The sequence below is a fragment of the Genypterus blacodes genome, unplaced genomic scaffold (assembly GCF_046128005.1).
Source record: "Genypterus blacodes isolate CSIRO-AG114 ecotype Tasmania unplaced genomic scaffold, CSIRO-AGI_Gbla_v1 ptg000147l_1, whole genome shotgun sequence".
Classification (NCBI taxonomy): Eukaryota; Metazoa; Chordata; class Actinopteri; order Ophidiiformes; family Ophidiidae; genus Genypterus; species Genypterus blacodes.
This window is the reverse complement of record NW_027466949.1, coordinates 65089-82114: the sequence shown is the minus strand read 5'-3', so window position 1 is coordinate 82114 and position 17026 is coordinate 65089. Positions and strand designations below refer to the sequence as shown.

Sequence of the window (17026 nt, the reverse complement as noted above, 5' to 3'; positions counted from 1 at the left end):
ACACACGGCTGCAAAATGAAGGCGTTACTTGCTTTTTTTTTTTTGTTGTTTAATAATAAACAGGAGGAGTCACACAGCCAGTGCAGGTGTGTGTGTGTGTGTGTGGGGGGGTGTGTGTGTGTGTGTGTGTGTGTGTGTGCTGGTGTAGATAAAGGACGGTGGCACTGAGGTCAGCAATCTCTAATCTTAGATGTAAATACAGAGCAGAATCTAAAAGCGTAGCAGACGGCGTTATAATTGAGCTGCTACTTTAATGTCAGAGTGTTTCACAGTAACCGGGCTTCCTCCTATTGTTTTTGTTTGCAGACTTTGCTGATTAGGGTTTAATGGTAATTAGGTTTGAGGATGACAACAAAGGCCGTGTTGGGCCGATCTGCACAGCCCACTTAAGCCCCTATTCAAACCCGGAATTTTCCATGAGCCTTCGCCAACCGTTACGACTCGCATGTCATCAAAGTCCAAATCTGATAGCTGATAAGGTTGCCTTTGAAACAACACACACACACACACACACACACACAGAGACAGTGTTTATTCCTTTTACCCCAAATAACGCCGTAGCCAAGCAGGAAAATGCCACGGTCGCACGGAATAATGGCGAAGTAGTTTGTAGTTTGTAATCCGCGTACACACACACACACACGAACAAGGCATTTTGGTGTGTAAGGAGCGAGTGTGCCGATCGATAATTTATGGGGTCCTCTATAAGCGGACATCCTGAGGGAATAAGAGGAGGAAGAGGTGTAGAGTTACACACGTCGAAAAGTGGCCTGCTCATCTGCCATCGCAATGTTCCCCAGCTGTGAGCCACTCCCTTTGTCCTCTAGTATGCGTGTGTGTGTCCGTGTGTGTGTGAGAGAGAAACTTAGGATGTGAGTGAGCACACAGGTGACGTGGTCTTTGCATGCAGGATTCCTTACGCTGTTTTTCCGCAATTAGTTGTCCAGTATTACTGTGGGTATGCACGCATGTAGAGTGCACACACGCAAACACACACACACACACACACACACACACACACATACACACACATACACACACACACAAAGTAGTGTCAGTAATGTCTCTACCTGTCTCAGTAATGTGACAGGTAGTACAGTCAGTCAGTACCTAGAAGCACACTTGAAGAGCGATCGTTTCCCCGTCAGCATGTTCTTGTTTTTGATTCGCATCGGTACAAATATCATCAGAACTTAATCCCACATCGCCGCACAAATGGCCCTCGTGTCGCCTCGTTAGTGTCAGCTCGTTACACAATCGCTTAAAGGCCGACGAAAAAAAAGTCGCCGTGTTGGTTTACGTAACAGGAGAAACCAATTGGAATGTGTTTAAAAGGACTGAGAGGAGCGATGGGATTGTGTAGAGGTCGCGTGAAGACGGAGGCCTCGGAGTTCTCAAATAGCCGCAACTTAGCTTGATTGAAACAACAACAAGTGCTGTCATTATTGCTGACCGTGCGTTCCGCCGTGTCACCTTTATGTAAAAACTGGGTCCTGTTTCCTAGGCCGTCTTTCGCTTGGCCCCATTTAGTATATTTAGCTTTAAAAAGAAACGCAGAGAAAATGCTGTGCACGCTATGCAGATGCACTTCAGGAAGGTCAACATTCCCACTGGGCGACCGGGTGGCAAATCCCACGTGGCCCCCGAAGATGTAGAAGAAGAGAAATAACTAACACAGAGGTCGGATAAAGAGACGGTAAAATCCAATTTGGTGAGGCGCAGCGACTGTAGTGGTGGCTGTCGTTCAGCAGATTGCCTCTTGGGTAATGAGGCAGTTATTTTCCTGATGGTAATGGAAAGGCTGTCATCACAGCGGCGACAGGACATCGCCGCCGGCATGACTCACATTCGGCAATACAGGAGTGAGAGCACGGAGCCAGCTCGTGGTCAAGGCGCGCAATCACGCCGACAGAAAGGGCAGCCAGCTTTTTGGGGGGATGAGGAGTGGGTTGAGCGGGCGATGTCGATAAGGTTTCCGTCTGGGTCGAGGTCCAGTGGCGGAACAATAAAGTGCGGTGATTGACGGGGAAGCAGAGAAACAGACAGGCGGCGACGGGAAACAGTGTATAAATACAGGACTCCATGATTCTGTCTGGGTTTAACTATCACACTGTAAACTGTCACCTTGCATCCTTGTATCTTAAAACACACTAAACACAAACACACACACACACACACACACACACACACAAACATCTCGGTGACAGATATACTATGTAGTCAAGTATACTTTAGGTATCAGCATATAGTATGTTAGGGGGTATATAAAATGAAACAACAATAAATAATGAAACTCAATTACATATATATTTACTTTTAAATCCCTACTAAAACAGGATCCATATAAAATCCAGCAAATCAATCAAAATCCAGTTTCTTTCAGGATCTACTTGAAGTGTCCATGCTGCCTATTTGTTTACTTTACACAGTTAAAACTCTTCCTAATTTGATCAAGTATAGTTTTGGTCGCCTTTAAGGGTTGTGTTTTTCTCTTTAGGTACACAGATGAAGTGTGTTTCACAGATTGTTGTCATGGTGACGTGTCATAGGTGGTACGTGTGTCATATTGGGGATTTTCAAGCCTTAATCCACATAAATTGACGGTTGGATTCTCAGTAAGTTGTATTTAGATTCAACACCTTCGACAGCACATTTCCTGTTGTTTGCCCATGTGTCATCTTGTTGTGCAGTTAAGAGTTAAACGAAACAGCCAAACACATATTGCCTCACACACACATATCTCACATATAATCTGCCATGTGCCTGACAAACACATCAAAAAAAAAAATCACAGATAGGCACCTGTACGTCAAAGTTATTCCAAAATAAAAGTCTGTGCAATATGGGGAGGGGATTTTCCTCGCTAAATAGGGAGAGAGACACAACAGCATGCAGAGACCTATGACCGACTCTATCAGTCATAGAAGCATCTATTATCCACAAGCATGAGTTTCCTATATTTATCCCCGGATATAAAGTCATAGTATTCTTTTGAGTACTCCTCAATTCATAGTATTTCAATTTATACCAGAATCCACAAGCTTTATCTCAAAATGTAGCATATTGATCCAAACCAAAAGCCTAATTAGGAATGAAGAAAGAACTATTCAGATTTCCTTTTCCTTTGGTGAATCACTCAGCTTTTTCTGACACGTGTTTGACTTCAGCTCAGTCTAATCCACAGCCTGTGATTGAATGGGATTTGGGTGAAAACCAAACAAAATAGGCCACATGGCCTCGGGGTGAGTCAGGGACAGCCAAAACACTAGAAATAGATCCTGTAGGAATAATTAAGAAAATTCATTTCTTAAGTGTGTGGACCATCATTTTTATTACCATCCTCCCTAAAGGACCAAAGTGGAACGAATGAGGTCAAACCAGAAGACAGATTGCAATGGGAAGGAAGAATGAGTGTTATATTGTTCCAACACGTTCACCGTTTCCATGTAACAAAGCTCATTTTGACTGTAAACACTTCTAAGATCATGCCTCTGCCTTCATCTGATGTTAACAGTTATCCCCATCCATCTCAGACTGGCCTGACCTGCAGGAAAATCCCCGAAATCGGACACAAGAGGTTTTCACTCGGACAGCCTTGTCTCTACTTATTATGTTATAACTTAATGATTGGGGAGTTTTGGGGTAATTTCATTTCTCATCATTGTCTCATCTCTTGACAGGCACCACTGATCACACTTAACTTAATCATGAAGTAAATGTTCCACCACTATTAATTGTCGACTTCTTGTCCAGTGTGGTTTCCGTATTTTTACTTAATTAAAGGATCATAGTGTGTGGCTCAAACCTCAGGACGTCACTCTTATCAAAGTATTAAAACAACGAAAACAGTTGGTGGATTGATATTGTCTGCATTGCTGGGGCTGCATGAACACTGGAGAGGGATGCTACTGGGGCAAGTGTTATTACGGTGGAATCAATACCCGGAGCAAGGAGGCGGTATCGACGGGGGCCGACGCTGCAGCGCTAGACTGCCACTCCCTTGGGGACAGTCTGTCCACGGCAGGGAGATTGAAATCAGTTTACAGCATGCAGGGACGCATTAATCCTATTACCACCAATCTGGTCGTTATGGTTTTTATTGAGACGAGGCGCTTTTTTTTGTTCTGTCTCGTCAGCAGCACTTTACGGCTCATGTGAGTGAAAACACAAACACAGGCCGTTCCCACGTCGCATCTTAAAAAATTTAACCATCTCGCACGCGAATACATACACACACACACACGGCAGAGGCGATGGTAATCCAAAGAGAGGCCCGACCGTTACATAAGGTGATGCATCGCCCGCAGGACTTACCTGACACCACAGCATGTGGACACATGAGCACTCTCTCTCTCTCTCTCCCTCTCTCTACCTCGCTCGCTCTCATCCTGCTGTTCTTACAATTCTCACCTTCAGCTGTTCTCTATCTCTCCACACTGTGTCACCTTGGTGGTTATGCAGAATCCGACCTCTAGCTGACCAAAACACTACAGGAGTGAAGGAGTGAAGGAGTGATATCTGAGCTTTGGCCAGACGATCATATTGGGACAGACGGAGTAGACGTGTAGGATGTTGTGATCTTAAAGTGTCAAGGGAAGAGAGTATGACCAGATTGGCCTATTTATGGAGTCAAATCTTGAGGGGAAAAATGCCTCAACCTGAACCAAATCCAACAATACGTTGCAGCAGAGCGGCGAAGTGTAATGTGTGCCATCTTGCAAAGTATCACTTACAGGATAAATGGGTCAGTGCATTCAGACAGATATGGATCGAGCATTTGTAAGTGTCTTGCTATAACTTATGCAACAGTGATAATAAAAATGTAAAAGACAGATTTTGTTAGTTTTGAGTGAAGACGAGGCTTGCCAGTGGTACTTAAGAAACTAAATGTGGTACTTAAATTTTTTTTTCTAAGACTATACACTCAGAAATAGAATGCATCAATTATAAATCTACCGTTAGCTTACTGTATACTGCACTCTATTTCCGGAAGCTGCATTCTTCCTATTTAATGGCCTCTGGTGCGAGATTTGGTTAACTGCCTTGCGATTCCTAAACAACTTAGGAAATTCCATTGGAAATTGTGTTAGGACTTCACCTTCATCCATTAGTTTCGACAACAATGGCCAACCGCTGTATGACACCGTATCTGCAGCTTCTTCTGCGGTGAGGAAATTGCGGGCCTCTACATTCCATTGCAAGGCCTTTTCCTTTGCTTCTAATCTTATCACTTATTCGTGTTGTCATGGCCACATCGTAACCAGACACCCCGCCCAGGAGACCGTCCTTTGTTCTACGTCACCCTAACGGACGCGGCGCTAACCTTTACCTGACACCTGAGCCCCGGCTCCTCTCTAGGGTTTCAGGCCAGTGCGAGCGGCCCGTCCCCACCTGCCTTGTGCCCAGACAGGGGGAGCAGGCACACCTGAGCCCACTGCTCTGGCCCAGGATCACTCAACCCTGCCAAGATGGAGATCTGGTTTCTTAGCAGCACAGATACGTGATACTGTCACCGTCTATCTCCATCCTTCTCTTGTCCTGCCTCTGCTCCTCTACCTCCTTCCTCCAGCCTAACAAACTCGCCGGAGCGTTTTAAAATTTAGACCTGATTTATGATTGATGAACGCAGGCCGAGCACAGGGATCGGACGGTGTACTTTCTCCGAACACAACAATCCGGAGAGAGAGAGACAGTAAAAGATTAACCCCAGTTTGTAAACTGAACACAAGAGATGAATCCTTAATTTTACTGGGATATAAAAAGGTTTGGGTCTGATGTCTAATATGTAAACAAACTCCATCATCTACTTGTACTATAAACAATAAAAGTATTGAGATATGAGAACTGTAAAAATGTAGTTTGTACCTTCCTTAGTCAGAGCTTTGAGGGGAAAATGTTGTTAGTGTTAAGAAAGAATGAAAAGGGACATTACAGAAGCACATATGGCAGATTACTCATAAAATTAATCTTCCTTCCTCAAAATCAGCATGATTTTCGTGGCAGCAAGCTTGAGATTAAAAACTGTGACATCAGTGACAGACCGACAGACAGACAGACAGACGGGGCTGAGGGACAGACAGGCAAGACAGGCAGAAGGACGCATAGCATAGCGATCCAGGCCAATGGAAACTTTCAGCTGTGAGAAGTTGCGTGTTTGCTGACGGAGGCGTTTGTGTGTCGGGGCCTGTGAGTTCGCTGACTCACTGTTGTGGTTTGAGTGTGTGACTGTGTCAGTGTTACTACAGCCGGTGAAGTGTGGGGGAGAATGCTGAAGTAGAGAACTTTGCACGATGCATTTTCTGTGGTGCTTTCTCCCTCGACAGAGTCCAGGGTAAACAGGGGCATAATAATGTCCTAATGCAGACTCCGCCTACAGCCTCGACCTGCACAACGCTGAATCTAATTGAATCGGCTTCATTTAATGATAAAGTTGATGCAACAGAGGGATTCATCTAACAGGAAAGAGGGGTTATAGATTCAGTAAAGATGTAAACAGCCCCCCTAAAATAAGCAACAAAACAGATATATAAAGGCATCTACGCTTCTCTTTCTATCTCCATATATTGTCATCATCAGGCATGCAGAGTACAGTGCCTGCTTGCGTCACACTCTGTGCCTGCCAACATGCTGTGACCTTCACCGTGTGTCCTGTGCTCCATCATCTGCTGATGCCGCTAGATTGTCCAGGTAGAGACAACGACATCAAATCCACCATCCAGCACCCGCCGCTCGGGCCTCGTCAGAGCTCACAAACAGCGACAGAGCGTCACAAACCTCAGAGCAGATAAACGAACAAGATGTACAATTCATAAGCCGGCATGACGATGGCTTGGGAAATATGATGTCGCCCGTGATGGATTTATCAACGCGTGAGATTAATTTCCACTTAAGCGTTGAAAGCCCGCGCCCGGCTCGACCCGGGCCCTGGCGTTATTTTAACAACCTGTCCTGTCCGTAACCACGCCGCTTGGCTCCATTAATGATGTAACCAGCGGGGACGGAGCCAAGGCGTTGGCTGTCCTGCTTCCAGCCATTTCAGCCATGTCAAAACAATGGCTCCCCCCAAAAAAAACACCTCTGCTATTCACAGAGCATCTCTCCTCTAATTAAAAATCCACCGTTCATTTATTTACTCGGTGTTGCCAAGTCGTCCGCCCCTGCGACTGCCTAATCTTTCCATGTCTATAAATAGCAGCAATCCACGTAACATGTTAGTTCAGCCTGATTTGCAGCGAGCCAGGACCGTGATTATTGTCGTCCACGGGCAGAAAGCAGCGGCCCTAAGATGGGCTCGAATGGCGGCGAATGATAATGAAAACACGAGCAGGATGGCGAGGAGGGTGAGCTCAGCCCGGCGCTCGCTCCCCCCACGTGCCGGGGCTTTAATCTGCCCCGTCTCCCCCCTGTTGCTCTCCATCCGTCTCTGTGTGCCAGAAACCAGGATAAGCTCGCCTGTTCTTTGTGCCATTCAAAAGTCAGCCCTCTGTCTGCTCTTTGGCTGAATCTGGGGAGAGGTGGCTGATGAGCACTGCGTGACAGAAACCTTTTCAGTGAAGCCCGACTGACCCCTCGCCGTGTTAACCAGGGTCTGAACCTGCATCAACATCAACCCAATAATGCCTGAGTCCGGTATTTCACGTTTCTCGCTTGACAATACGCTCGATATGCGATCGATAACAGATGCTTGGTGTCAACGTTACAACACCGTGACTGCTTTCTTTCCACCGACTGTCCCTAGACAGTCTTAAAGATGATAACCACCATCCTATAATTACAAGAGCACCTCGGGGTGACAGATTGGTGTATTTCACCTTGGCTGGGTGCAGTGGTTAGACGGCGTAATGAGAGTTGGATGTAAACACAGCAGAGCAGCTGCCTGGCTTAAGGGAATACAGACTCCAGGGTGGGTCAGTGCATAACATGTCATGCATGTTCACTCTCATTTGGTTCCAGCAACGCCAAACCAAGAGCTAACTCGTCCTTACATGCAAAATCTCAAACAGGGAAATGAGTGGACGAGATACAGGGCTGGTGGGTTTCATACATGCGCGCATATCTGATGCACAAGGTTATTAATTATGAGCAAAGAGGAGAGGGAATATTGCTGCGTGGAGGGAACGGTGGGGTGATGAGTTGCTTTCGCTGCTGTTGGTTACAAGAAACAGCTGAATTTGGCCTTCAGAGTGCATCAGTGTGGAGGAGAGTGTGACACAGAGAAAGAAAAACATATCTGTGCCCCCCACCTACACTGGCGCGGAGTGTGTGTTTGTGTGTGCGTCTGCCTACACACACACACCGGTTAGCATTAGATTGACTGCTATGGTCACGGTCACAGGCAGTCTGAACGGTGTCAGACTGCTGAGCCGCGCCGTAACTCAGGTTTAATTCTCTCTGTCTCTCTCTGTCTCTCTCTGTCTCTCCCTCTCTCTCTCCCTCTCTCTCTCTCTCTCTCTCGCTCACTTCCTCCATCCTTTTCCATCTCTTTTTTGACGATGAGTCAAATCAGACAGGCAGACGGGGCGGGCCAGCAGGTGAGGGAAATATATTCTGACACGGAATTTCCAAAGCATTCGGCGGAGCGGGCGAGCCAAGATTTGGCACACGCCATCTGTGTGGTCCTGTTAAGCCCCGCTGGCACACTGCCGTGCCAAAGGTGGGGGTCCGGAGGCTCACTTTGAATGTATTTAAGAGCTTTCCTTGCTCTGTGACAGCCTATCAATTACCTTTACAATCCCTGACGACAAATCAATGTTCTTCTAGAGACTATTTAAGTTGCACAATGGTCAGTTTGTAGTGACCTTAATGTGCTTCAGTTCCAGTCAGATGCTGTTTAATGCTTCACTGGAGGAAGCAGAGCGACTTACCTGTGTTCCATCCTCACTGCAAAATCCCTACGACACCACTGTGCCTCTGTATTCTCTTACGCATGCTTACACCGTGACAGTTAGGTGCATTATGACAACACCGATGTAAGGATTGTGTAGGAGCTCTTTATGACGGAGGGGCATCTCTTATCCTATAGCTGTTACACCTGCAATGCTGATGGGATGAGATACTAAAAAAAAAGGGGGGGGGGGGGGGGGGGGGGGGCGAGGAAGAAGAGAAGAGAAGAAGAGTGGTCTGCCCGCCACTGCGTCTAAAAACTGCCTCACTTCTTCTTTCCTTGCATGTGCCCTGCATGGACAATTACATCCGCCCCAGAACCCTTCCATTCAACTTGCAGGCGCTCACACACACACACACACACAAATCTCAGGGATAAATTGCGCAACTTAAAACACAGCAATTGGGGGGAGGTGGGTGTGTGAGGGGGGGGATCAAGTGCTGCAAAGGAGGGCTGCCTTTTCCTTCCTGTACCCCACCTCCCTCCTCATCCTCACCTATTTCTGCAATTCATCTCGCGTCAACCGCTGTGGGAAAGGGGAGGGGAGGGGGGGGATTGGGGTAGGGGGGCGGGGGTCCGTGCGTGTTGGCAAAGCTGCGGCTCCCATTGATAAAAATCCTCGTCTGAGAGAGAGAGAGAGAGAGAGAGAGAGAGAGAGAGGCTGCATTCAACGTCACCGAGACATGCATGCGCTCCCAGCAGAGGGACATGCGCTCTGACCCGGGCAGAGCCACACACACAAACACACACACACACAGACACAAACACACACACGCCATACGGCAGAGAACCGGCAACCAAAAGCAAAGCGGCGGCTGTGCAACGTGCGTCCCCGCGGTGAGGCTCGTACCTGCATCTTGTCTGAGGTGAACACTTCGATGTCTACTTCGCAGGCGATGATGGTCACCATCTCCAGTTTCATATTTATCGATGGCATTCCCTTACGTGGCTGGGAGAAAAAAATGAAACGGTGTAAAAAAATAAATATAATAAAAAAGGAAAAAGGAAAAGTAACGAGAGAAATAAAAGTGTTTCTCTTCCTCTCGAGAGTCTGAACAGTTTCTTTTGGTTCCCCGGGAATGTAGCGTGAAGTCCGACGGGTTGTTTCTGGGTTCTTGGTTCTGGAAACTGAATGAGTTTGTGCTGGACTCTTCACTGCACCAGCGCGCGGCAGGGACTGAATGATGCTGCAGCAGCTCGCGCTCTCTCTCGCTCTCTCGCTCTCTCTCTCTCTCTCTCTCTCTCTCTCTCTCTCTCTCTCTCTCAATGCCTCTCTCTCTCTCTCTCTCTCTCTCCCTCTCTCTCTCTCTCTCTCTCACTGCCTCTCTCTCTCTCTGCCCCTCTCTCTCTCTCTGCCTCGCCTGCTCTCTCTCCCTCCTCCCCCCTCCTGCCCTCCCCTTCCATTCACATTGACGTCATTGCCAACCTCACGCTCGTCGTTCTTTACGCCACTACAGGCGTTTGACCAGCCGAGCATGCTGGAGCACTGCAGAATTCACAATCCGGTTCATTCCGCATTTTTCCCCCTTCTTCGTCATTATTTTGCGTTTGATGTTTCTTTGACAAACTTCCTCCCATAATCTCCTTTTGGAAACGATATGAATTAAAGCTGTCATAATGTATGTTACACAACCTTCCTGTCACCTTCCACTCCAGCAGAGGGCTCGATGATGCATTTGGGTTTATTATACTACAACAGTTGGACATAATGAGACAACAGCTTCAAATATTACATAAAGATGAATACACTCTTTATTGAGGGGCAATCATGTTGAATTGGATTATTATCGCCAGAGATACTGACAATGCCGCTGTGATCAATGTACAAGAGTCTGGGCGCTGAGAGATGGAGGAGATACTTTACTGCACAGTGTTAAAGTATTACTTTGTGTAGATTCTGACCTCAATGGAACCTCTGACTTACTGACAGTGATATGCACACCAGTGTGTACTCCAAAATATGATGCGTCACAAACAACCACGCAATTGCATAACGGTGCTTGTCAGCGGCGTGTGAAAGAGATGACACACTCTTTGTTTAGGAACGTGGTCGCACAGGCGTGCTACAGTAGATTCCTTACTAAAGGTGCTGCATTCCTACATGTTATTATATATCATCATAGAATAAATATAGAGGATTGGGGGAGCCAACTGGGGATGTAAGGGACATTAGAGTCATTAGAGTCATCAGAGTTACCAAGAGGCATTTCCCAGTACAACTACGTGGGTTTTAATCAGATTCTGGAAAGACTTAGTACGTAAAGACTTTGAATGAGCTGTACTCGCCTTTTTAATTTGACTTGTTGATTGGAGACTAAGTGTACTGTATCTATTTATCACTCACAAGTAAAGCAGCTGACAATCGCTGACTGTGCGACTGCTGCCACGGCTTCTTTCCTTTTAATTACACCGATACAGTCAGAGTTTCCATTCCAACTCAAGACCGGCAATTTAAAAACTTCCCACAGACACTTGACTTCATTGCATATCTTGACAAACCACATCTTCTTCCCACCGCCCGGTCATTTCCCTCTCCCTCTCTCTCTTTCTCTCTCTTTCCCTCAGTTTCATAATAATAGCTGCCAGGCTGGCTGAGACAGCTAAGTCCCCTATAAGCCATTAATATTAAGGCTGTAGGCAGTGAGGGCTATTTATGTCTGTGTGTGTCAGGCATTGTCCATGGGACACGTTGAGCAGACGGAGAACATGAGTGAGATATGAGGATATGAGGATGTGAGGATGATTGTGACATTCCACAGCCAGCCAGCATCAGTCAGACCAAGCCAGTCTTCCAGTCTGGAACAATCTGGTTGGAAAGTCCTGGAATCCCACATATCAGAGAACGCAGCATGTAAGCTTGAGTCAGCTACAACGTTGCCACCTGAATCTATTTTACTGGAGAGAACTGGATGTATAAACACAGTTACATGACAGGTTTAGATATGATTTGAAAATCTGCCCCACAGTCCATTAATCATGAGTTCAGAAGTGATGAAGCAGCCTCTGCTTGTATCTCTCATTCTTTTAGGACAAAGTGACTGAATGTTCTGCTTTGGAGAGGCCAATGTCGTCTTAGCTTGGCACAGAGTCGGATCATTTATCTAAGTCTCGTTGGAGAATGCTTCGTTTACTTACCAGATCCTGTTTTATGGATCTGTGGAACACCTCAAAAAAGCCTCTAAAAGGTTAAAGGGTTAGTTAGATACAAATGTGTTTTCCGATGACAATTAACCCTGAAATGCCAGTGTTTGTTATGGATTTGGTGTCCTATAGTAACCTCCAAGTCCCTTCTCACGTCATCTGTTCACAACTCGCTCGATGTCGCCCCATAAGGTGCCATAAGTAATTTTAGAAGGTCAAGGTCACAGGGGCCTGAGCGGATCGCAGTCCAGAGTTTCCACTTCCTCCACTCTGCGTGTCTTTGGATGTGTGAGGACATCGTCTCCTCTTGATCTTACTCCATTTCCATTCTTATGTTTCTACCGTAAAGCATTCACCGCCCACATACAGTCGATGTGATGTAGACCAAAGCGTTTCTGATCATCAGAGCCATACATCAACACACCGCTCTGATCGCTTCACTGCTGCCAATAAGTAGGACGGATCGCTGCGGATGATGAAGCACTTTTTTCTTCGCTCCATCCTCATTCTGCAGCGCTCCTCCTCCTCCTCGTCATTCTCAATTCTCTTCCCTCCTCATTCACAATTCCCCGTGCACAAGCAATCCAGCATGGCCAGAACCTCAACAGTTTCAATTGAAAACATTCTCGATCCATATGGGATAAGAAAAACAGATCAAATGCTGCTATCATGGAACAAAAACGGATAATTCTTGTTAATAAAGTGTGATTTTACTTTATGTCAGCTGTAATTTTTGACAGCAGAGTACAACATATTACAAATTAGATTTCTGAAATAAATACAGTTTTTTTTACAGAGCGGTTGTTGAGTTACATGTGAAATCTTTACTTGTTGTTACATTTCCCCTCTCTCCGTGAGCGTGCGCAAATAAATGAGCACCCACATATAAATTGACAGATGAGGCCCACGGCTTCTTAAAAAAGGGGGAGAAATGTGGTTATCAAAGTGTTTCCAAACGTGCCTGGAGCATTTTGTGTGAGATGTGAGGAGGCGCAGGCAGGCCCGAGACTCCGTGCCTCAGACTGACTGATAAACAGCATTTGTATTCTGGGGAGAAGCACTGCGGAGGAGCGGGAGGGAGGAAATCAGGGCAGTGGATCATCGCTGTGGGCGCCAAGTACGCATGCTTGTAACGCACACGCATGCAGAGTAACGCTGACACACGCGGGACTGATGATTAAGAGCAATCACAGATGAAAATTCCATTCAAAGAAATGTGGTTTAACAGTTTTGGTGTGAAGATACAAGGCGTCACATTGTTTAGGATGCCTGTTTTGATTTGTTTTAGCACCTTGTTTGCTACAGGCACAGGAGATTTTATGTGCTTTACCTTATGTGCGTTTAACTTCTGTCTCTCAAATGGACCCCTTCCATAGATACCATCCCTGCTCTCTATATGCCATCGGCTGCTATATAAATTTAACACTGCACATGAGTGATCTGGGCTCATTTGCATTTGTGTGTGTGTGTGTGTGTGTGTGTGTGTGTGTGTGTGTGTGTGTGTGTGTGTGTGTGTGTGTGTGTGTGTGTGTGTGTGTATATGAGTCAAGCATGTCGCAGCGGGAGAACGGAAGAAAGCACAGTGTGAACACAAACCCCAGAGCACAGGCAACGAAAAAACACATAAACTCATAATCCACACACACACACACACACACACACACTTTTCCGCTCACACACACACACAACAGAGCTCCATCACTCTGTTCCGTCACTGCCAACCCCTTGTTGCACCAAGGCTCCCTCACTTGGGCTCTGCCAAAAACCAAAAACTCTGGTGCCAGCGCCAATGCAGCAGCTGTAATCTAGGCCATGCTATTTATAAAAGCAAGCAGCCAAGTACAGGCACAGGGAGCCAGGGGGAGACAAAGGAGATGGAGGGGGGGGGATAAAAGAGTGTCTACAGGGGCAAAGAGTGAGATCTGGGGAGTGTAGGTGCGGAGTGACGGAGAGAGAGAGAAAGAGAGAGAGAGAGAGAGAGAGAGGAGAAGGAGGGAGAATAGTCCTGTCAGGTGCAGGGGACAGCATGAATACCTGGGGTCCGGCAGAACACCAGCCATCAACTGGAAATGACAAACTCAAGTAGCATCTATCAACTCTCGGAGTGGCGCTTAGAGGTCCAGCAGCTGAGCTCACGTGGGGCGAAATCTGAAGAAAGGAAACAGGAAGATGCGAAAAAAACCTGCATCTGCGCCCATTTCCCCTCTAAGCAATGAGTGACCATTTCCAGGCTCCAACTCACACTGGGACTCTTGGATGCTAAATGTCAACAATGAAGCTGTTATAATAGGAAACATGCATGTGTGTGTGTGATGATGCAATACTGTAGCAACCAGTCAGCAGTTCATCAATACAATGTATGTAAAATGTCCAATATTAACAGAATAGCTTCCTAAACTGCAGCAGATTTATGTGTCAGGTACTTTCAGATAAGTGTGACAAAGGTCTTTCAATATACGAGTGGTGACTGCGTAAAATATTTGGGGTTCAAATCCCACATCTGGACATCCACCAGCAGCTGTTGAGTGTTTTTAACCCGGCCCAGAGGCTTACGGGGAGCGGCAGGGAGAGGATGAGCTGCGTGTGTGAGACAGAGAGACACGTGCCGGTGGTTTCTGCCTTTGAATCAGGTCAAATCTTTAGGACAGAGTTTCAAATGTGATCTCTCATCCAAGAGAACACACACATAGCCGGCAAGGACGCCAGACACGGCAAAATAAAGCTAATCGGCCAAGAGAGCACCCGAGGCGACTTCACGTCTTCTCTTCAAAATAACACAGTGCTCTCAGAAAGTGTGTGTCTATGTGTGTGTGTGTCCTTCTCCGAGGCAAACAAAGAAGGATAAATAAACGATAAGAGTTTTTCATAGCTCACTATCAACAGTTCTAATCTACAGCCAGACAAGGCCTCCGAATAAGACAACTGAAAGGAACGGGGAAAGAGAGGACGAGCTCGGTGACGGGCAGGATCGCTCGATGCTCGATGGAGACGCACAGAAATAAACAACCAGACGACGAGGGGCAAAAGTAAACCGAATTGAACAGGTGCAAAGTCACAAACACTATTGATTTCCCCTCCGTGTGACACTTCAAAGAAATAACCGGCAACAACAACAACAGAGGCCGTCGATAGTCCTCTTTCTACAACCGAAGAGCAGCGTGAATTGATTTGAGCAGCGGCCTTCACCTTCCTCTCCCCTGATAGATCAACCCCACGGTGCACGACATCATCGGCACAAGTTCTTTAAGGAAACTGAATAGTATTAAGGACCTACAGCATCAATTCAAGCACCCAGTAAACTCAACAGACACACACACACACACACAGGGCCAGAATATCCTCTTTCCTTCCAGCAATGTAATTGTACACATTTGTGACTCCTACCTTCTTCCTTGCACCGGTATCTGCTGAGGTTGCATCACAGTGTAGTGAAAGCGGAGATCCTATTTTCTTTGCATACGGAATACTTCACGGTCGTAATCGGGCCCCCTGCGGAGCCAGCGAGGGCACGGGGGCTTGTAAAATGACACGCCCATGAGCCAAAAACCAGTCTCCTGTATGTTGAAGCGGAGGCGTGGGAGAGATAAAAAATGTCCAATAAAGAGAAATGAAATTGGCTCTCCTGTGAAACGTAGATCAAGATACGGTCCAGGTTTTTATTCTATATTGATTGATGTTTCATAAACTTAATGTGGATCTGATTAGTGTGATGTGTGAGTCACTAAACCAGCCACTGAATTGCCGCTTGATTAAAACGCATAATTATGCCTGAGAGCTATTTTTTCCGATTTTACAGCGCAGATATCATTGTGTTTTGGAGACTATAAACACAAATCATGTGAGAGTTTCAGTAAAATGAGCAACCGAGGAGACTTTGATTTGATTAGCAAAACAAGGAAACAGAAGACGGCGGAACCACAACGTGTTTTTGTCTGTCAGTGGTTCTCAATGTGTGAGATTAATTCATCATTTCCGGGGCTGGTTCAGGTTATTTATGCTCTTTGCAATCATCATCACCTGAGGCAGAAAAGAAAAAAGTCCGCCGGGGGTCGAATCAGGTGAGACAGGTGGGCGCTGAAGTAGTTCCAAGCTGCAATCACGACTAAATGCCAGCGTATTGGCTTGATTGTCAGCGTTGCACAACTGGCAACGGGCCTTTAGTTCCGAGTGCGATGAATCGAGCTTGGAACTTCAATCAGATCGGTCTTCATACGTGGCAATTAGCTCTTGAAATGAATACTGTTTTTGTCATACAGGCATCAAATGTTAAAAGGTTCATCTTACTCCCCCCACCCCCCCCCCCTCCTATGCAGTATTAGTTACCACACAGTATTACCTTTCCCGTCGTTCTGAGCTCTCAGCAAAGGCTCAGAACTTGCTGCAAAATCCAGACACAGGCGGATTTGGCTTGAGGTGATGGAATCAAAACGCGGGGTGACGTAGTTTTTTAACAAAGGAAACAAAGAAGCGGCAAACTGTCATCTTGTCAAAACTGAAAAATGCGTCCCCTCCAACCTCCCGAGTGTCACAACAACAGATCCATTTTAGACAAACTCTCCCCGGCTTCAATAGCTTTCTGTGTTGTTGTTGTTTTTTTTGGGATAAATAAATGGTGAAACAATCAGAGCGGGTCGGCGAGACGGCTTAAGTCGGCGTGGCAGAATAATACGGGAGGCGCAGCAGGAACTTAAAGGCCGGCGGTGGCGCCTCTCTCGCCTGCTCGCTCCGCACTGCATCATGTCTGACCTTCAGCCTGCCGAGCACCCCTCTCTCTCTCTCTCCCTCACGTTCACCTCTCCTGGGAACAACACCCAAAAATAGACCATTGTCTGACACATGCAAACATATCGCTGCCACGCACACGAAAGCGTCTCGCCTCACTTTTCACAGCCTCCGTCATGTTACTTTTGGCTCCCCGATGCGCGTCGTCACTCCGCTCTTCCGTGGGCGTCGTCTTACTTTGCCGCCACCGACCCACATGAGTCACACTATCAAACACAA

At 46.6% G+C, this 17026-nt stretch overlaps 1 protein-coding gene across 2 annotated transcripts in view; it reads right to left on the bottom strand.

Moving 5' to 3' along the window:
- rcan3 (regulator of calcineurin 3) overlaps window positions 1–17026 on the bottom strand; it is a 29052-nt gene that overhangs the window by 7295 nt on the left and 4731 nt on the right. Inside the window, exon 3 of one of the 2 annotated variants that reach the window (XM_076165519.1) lies at window positions 9735–9833. The exons of the other annotated variant lie outside the window; for it this stretch is intronic. Within the exon in view, the coding sequence (XP_076021634.1) occupies window positions 9735–9833 (99 nt within the window). The remainder of the gene's footprint in view (window positions 1–9734; window positions 9834–17026) is intronic. 2 annotated transcript variants of the gene reach the window in all.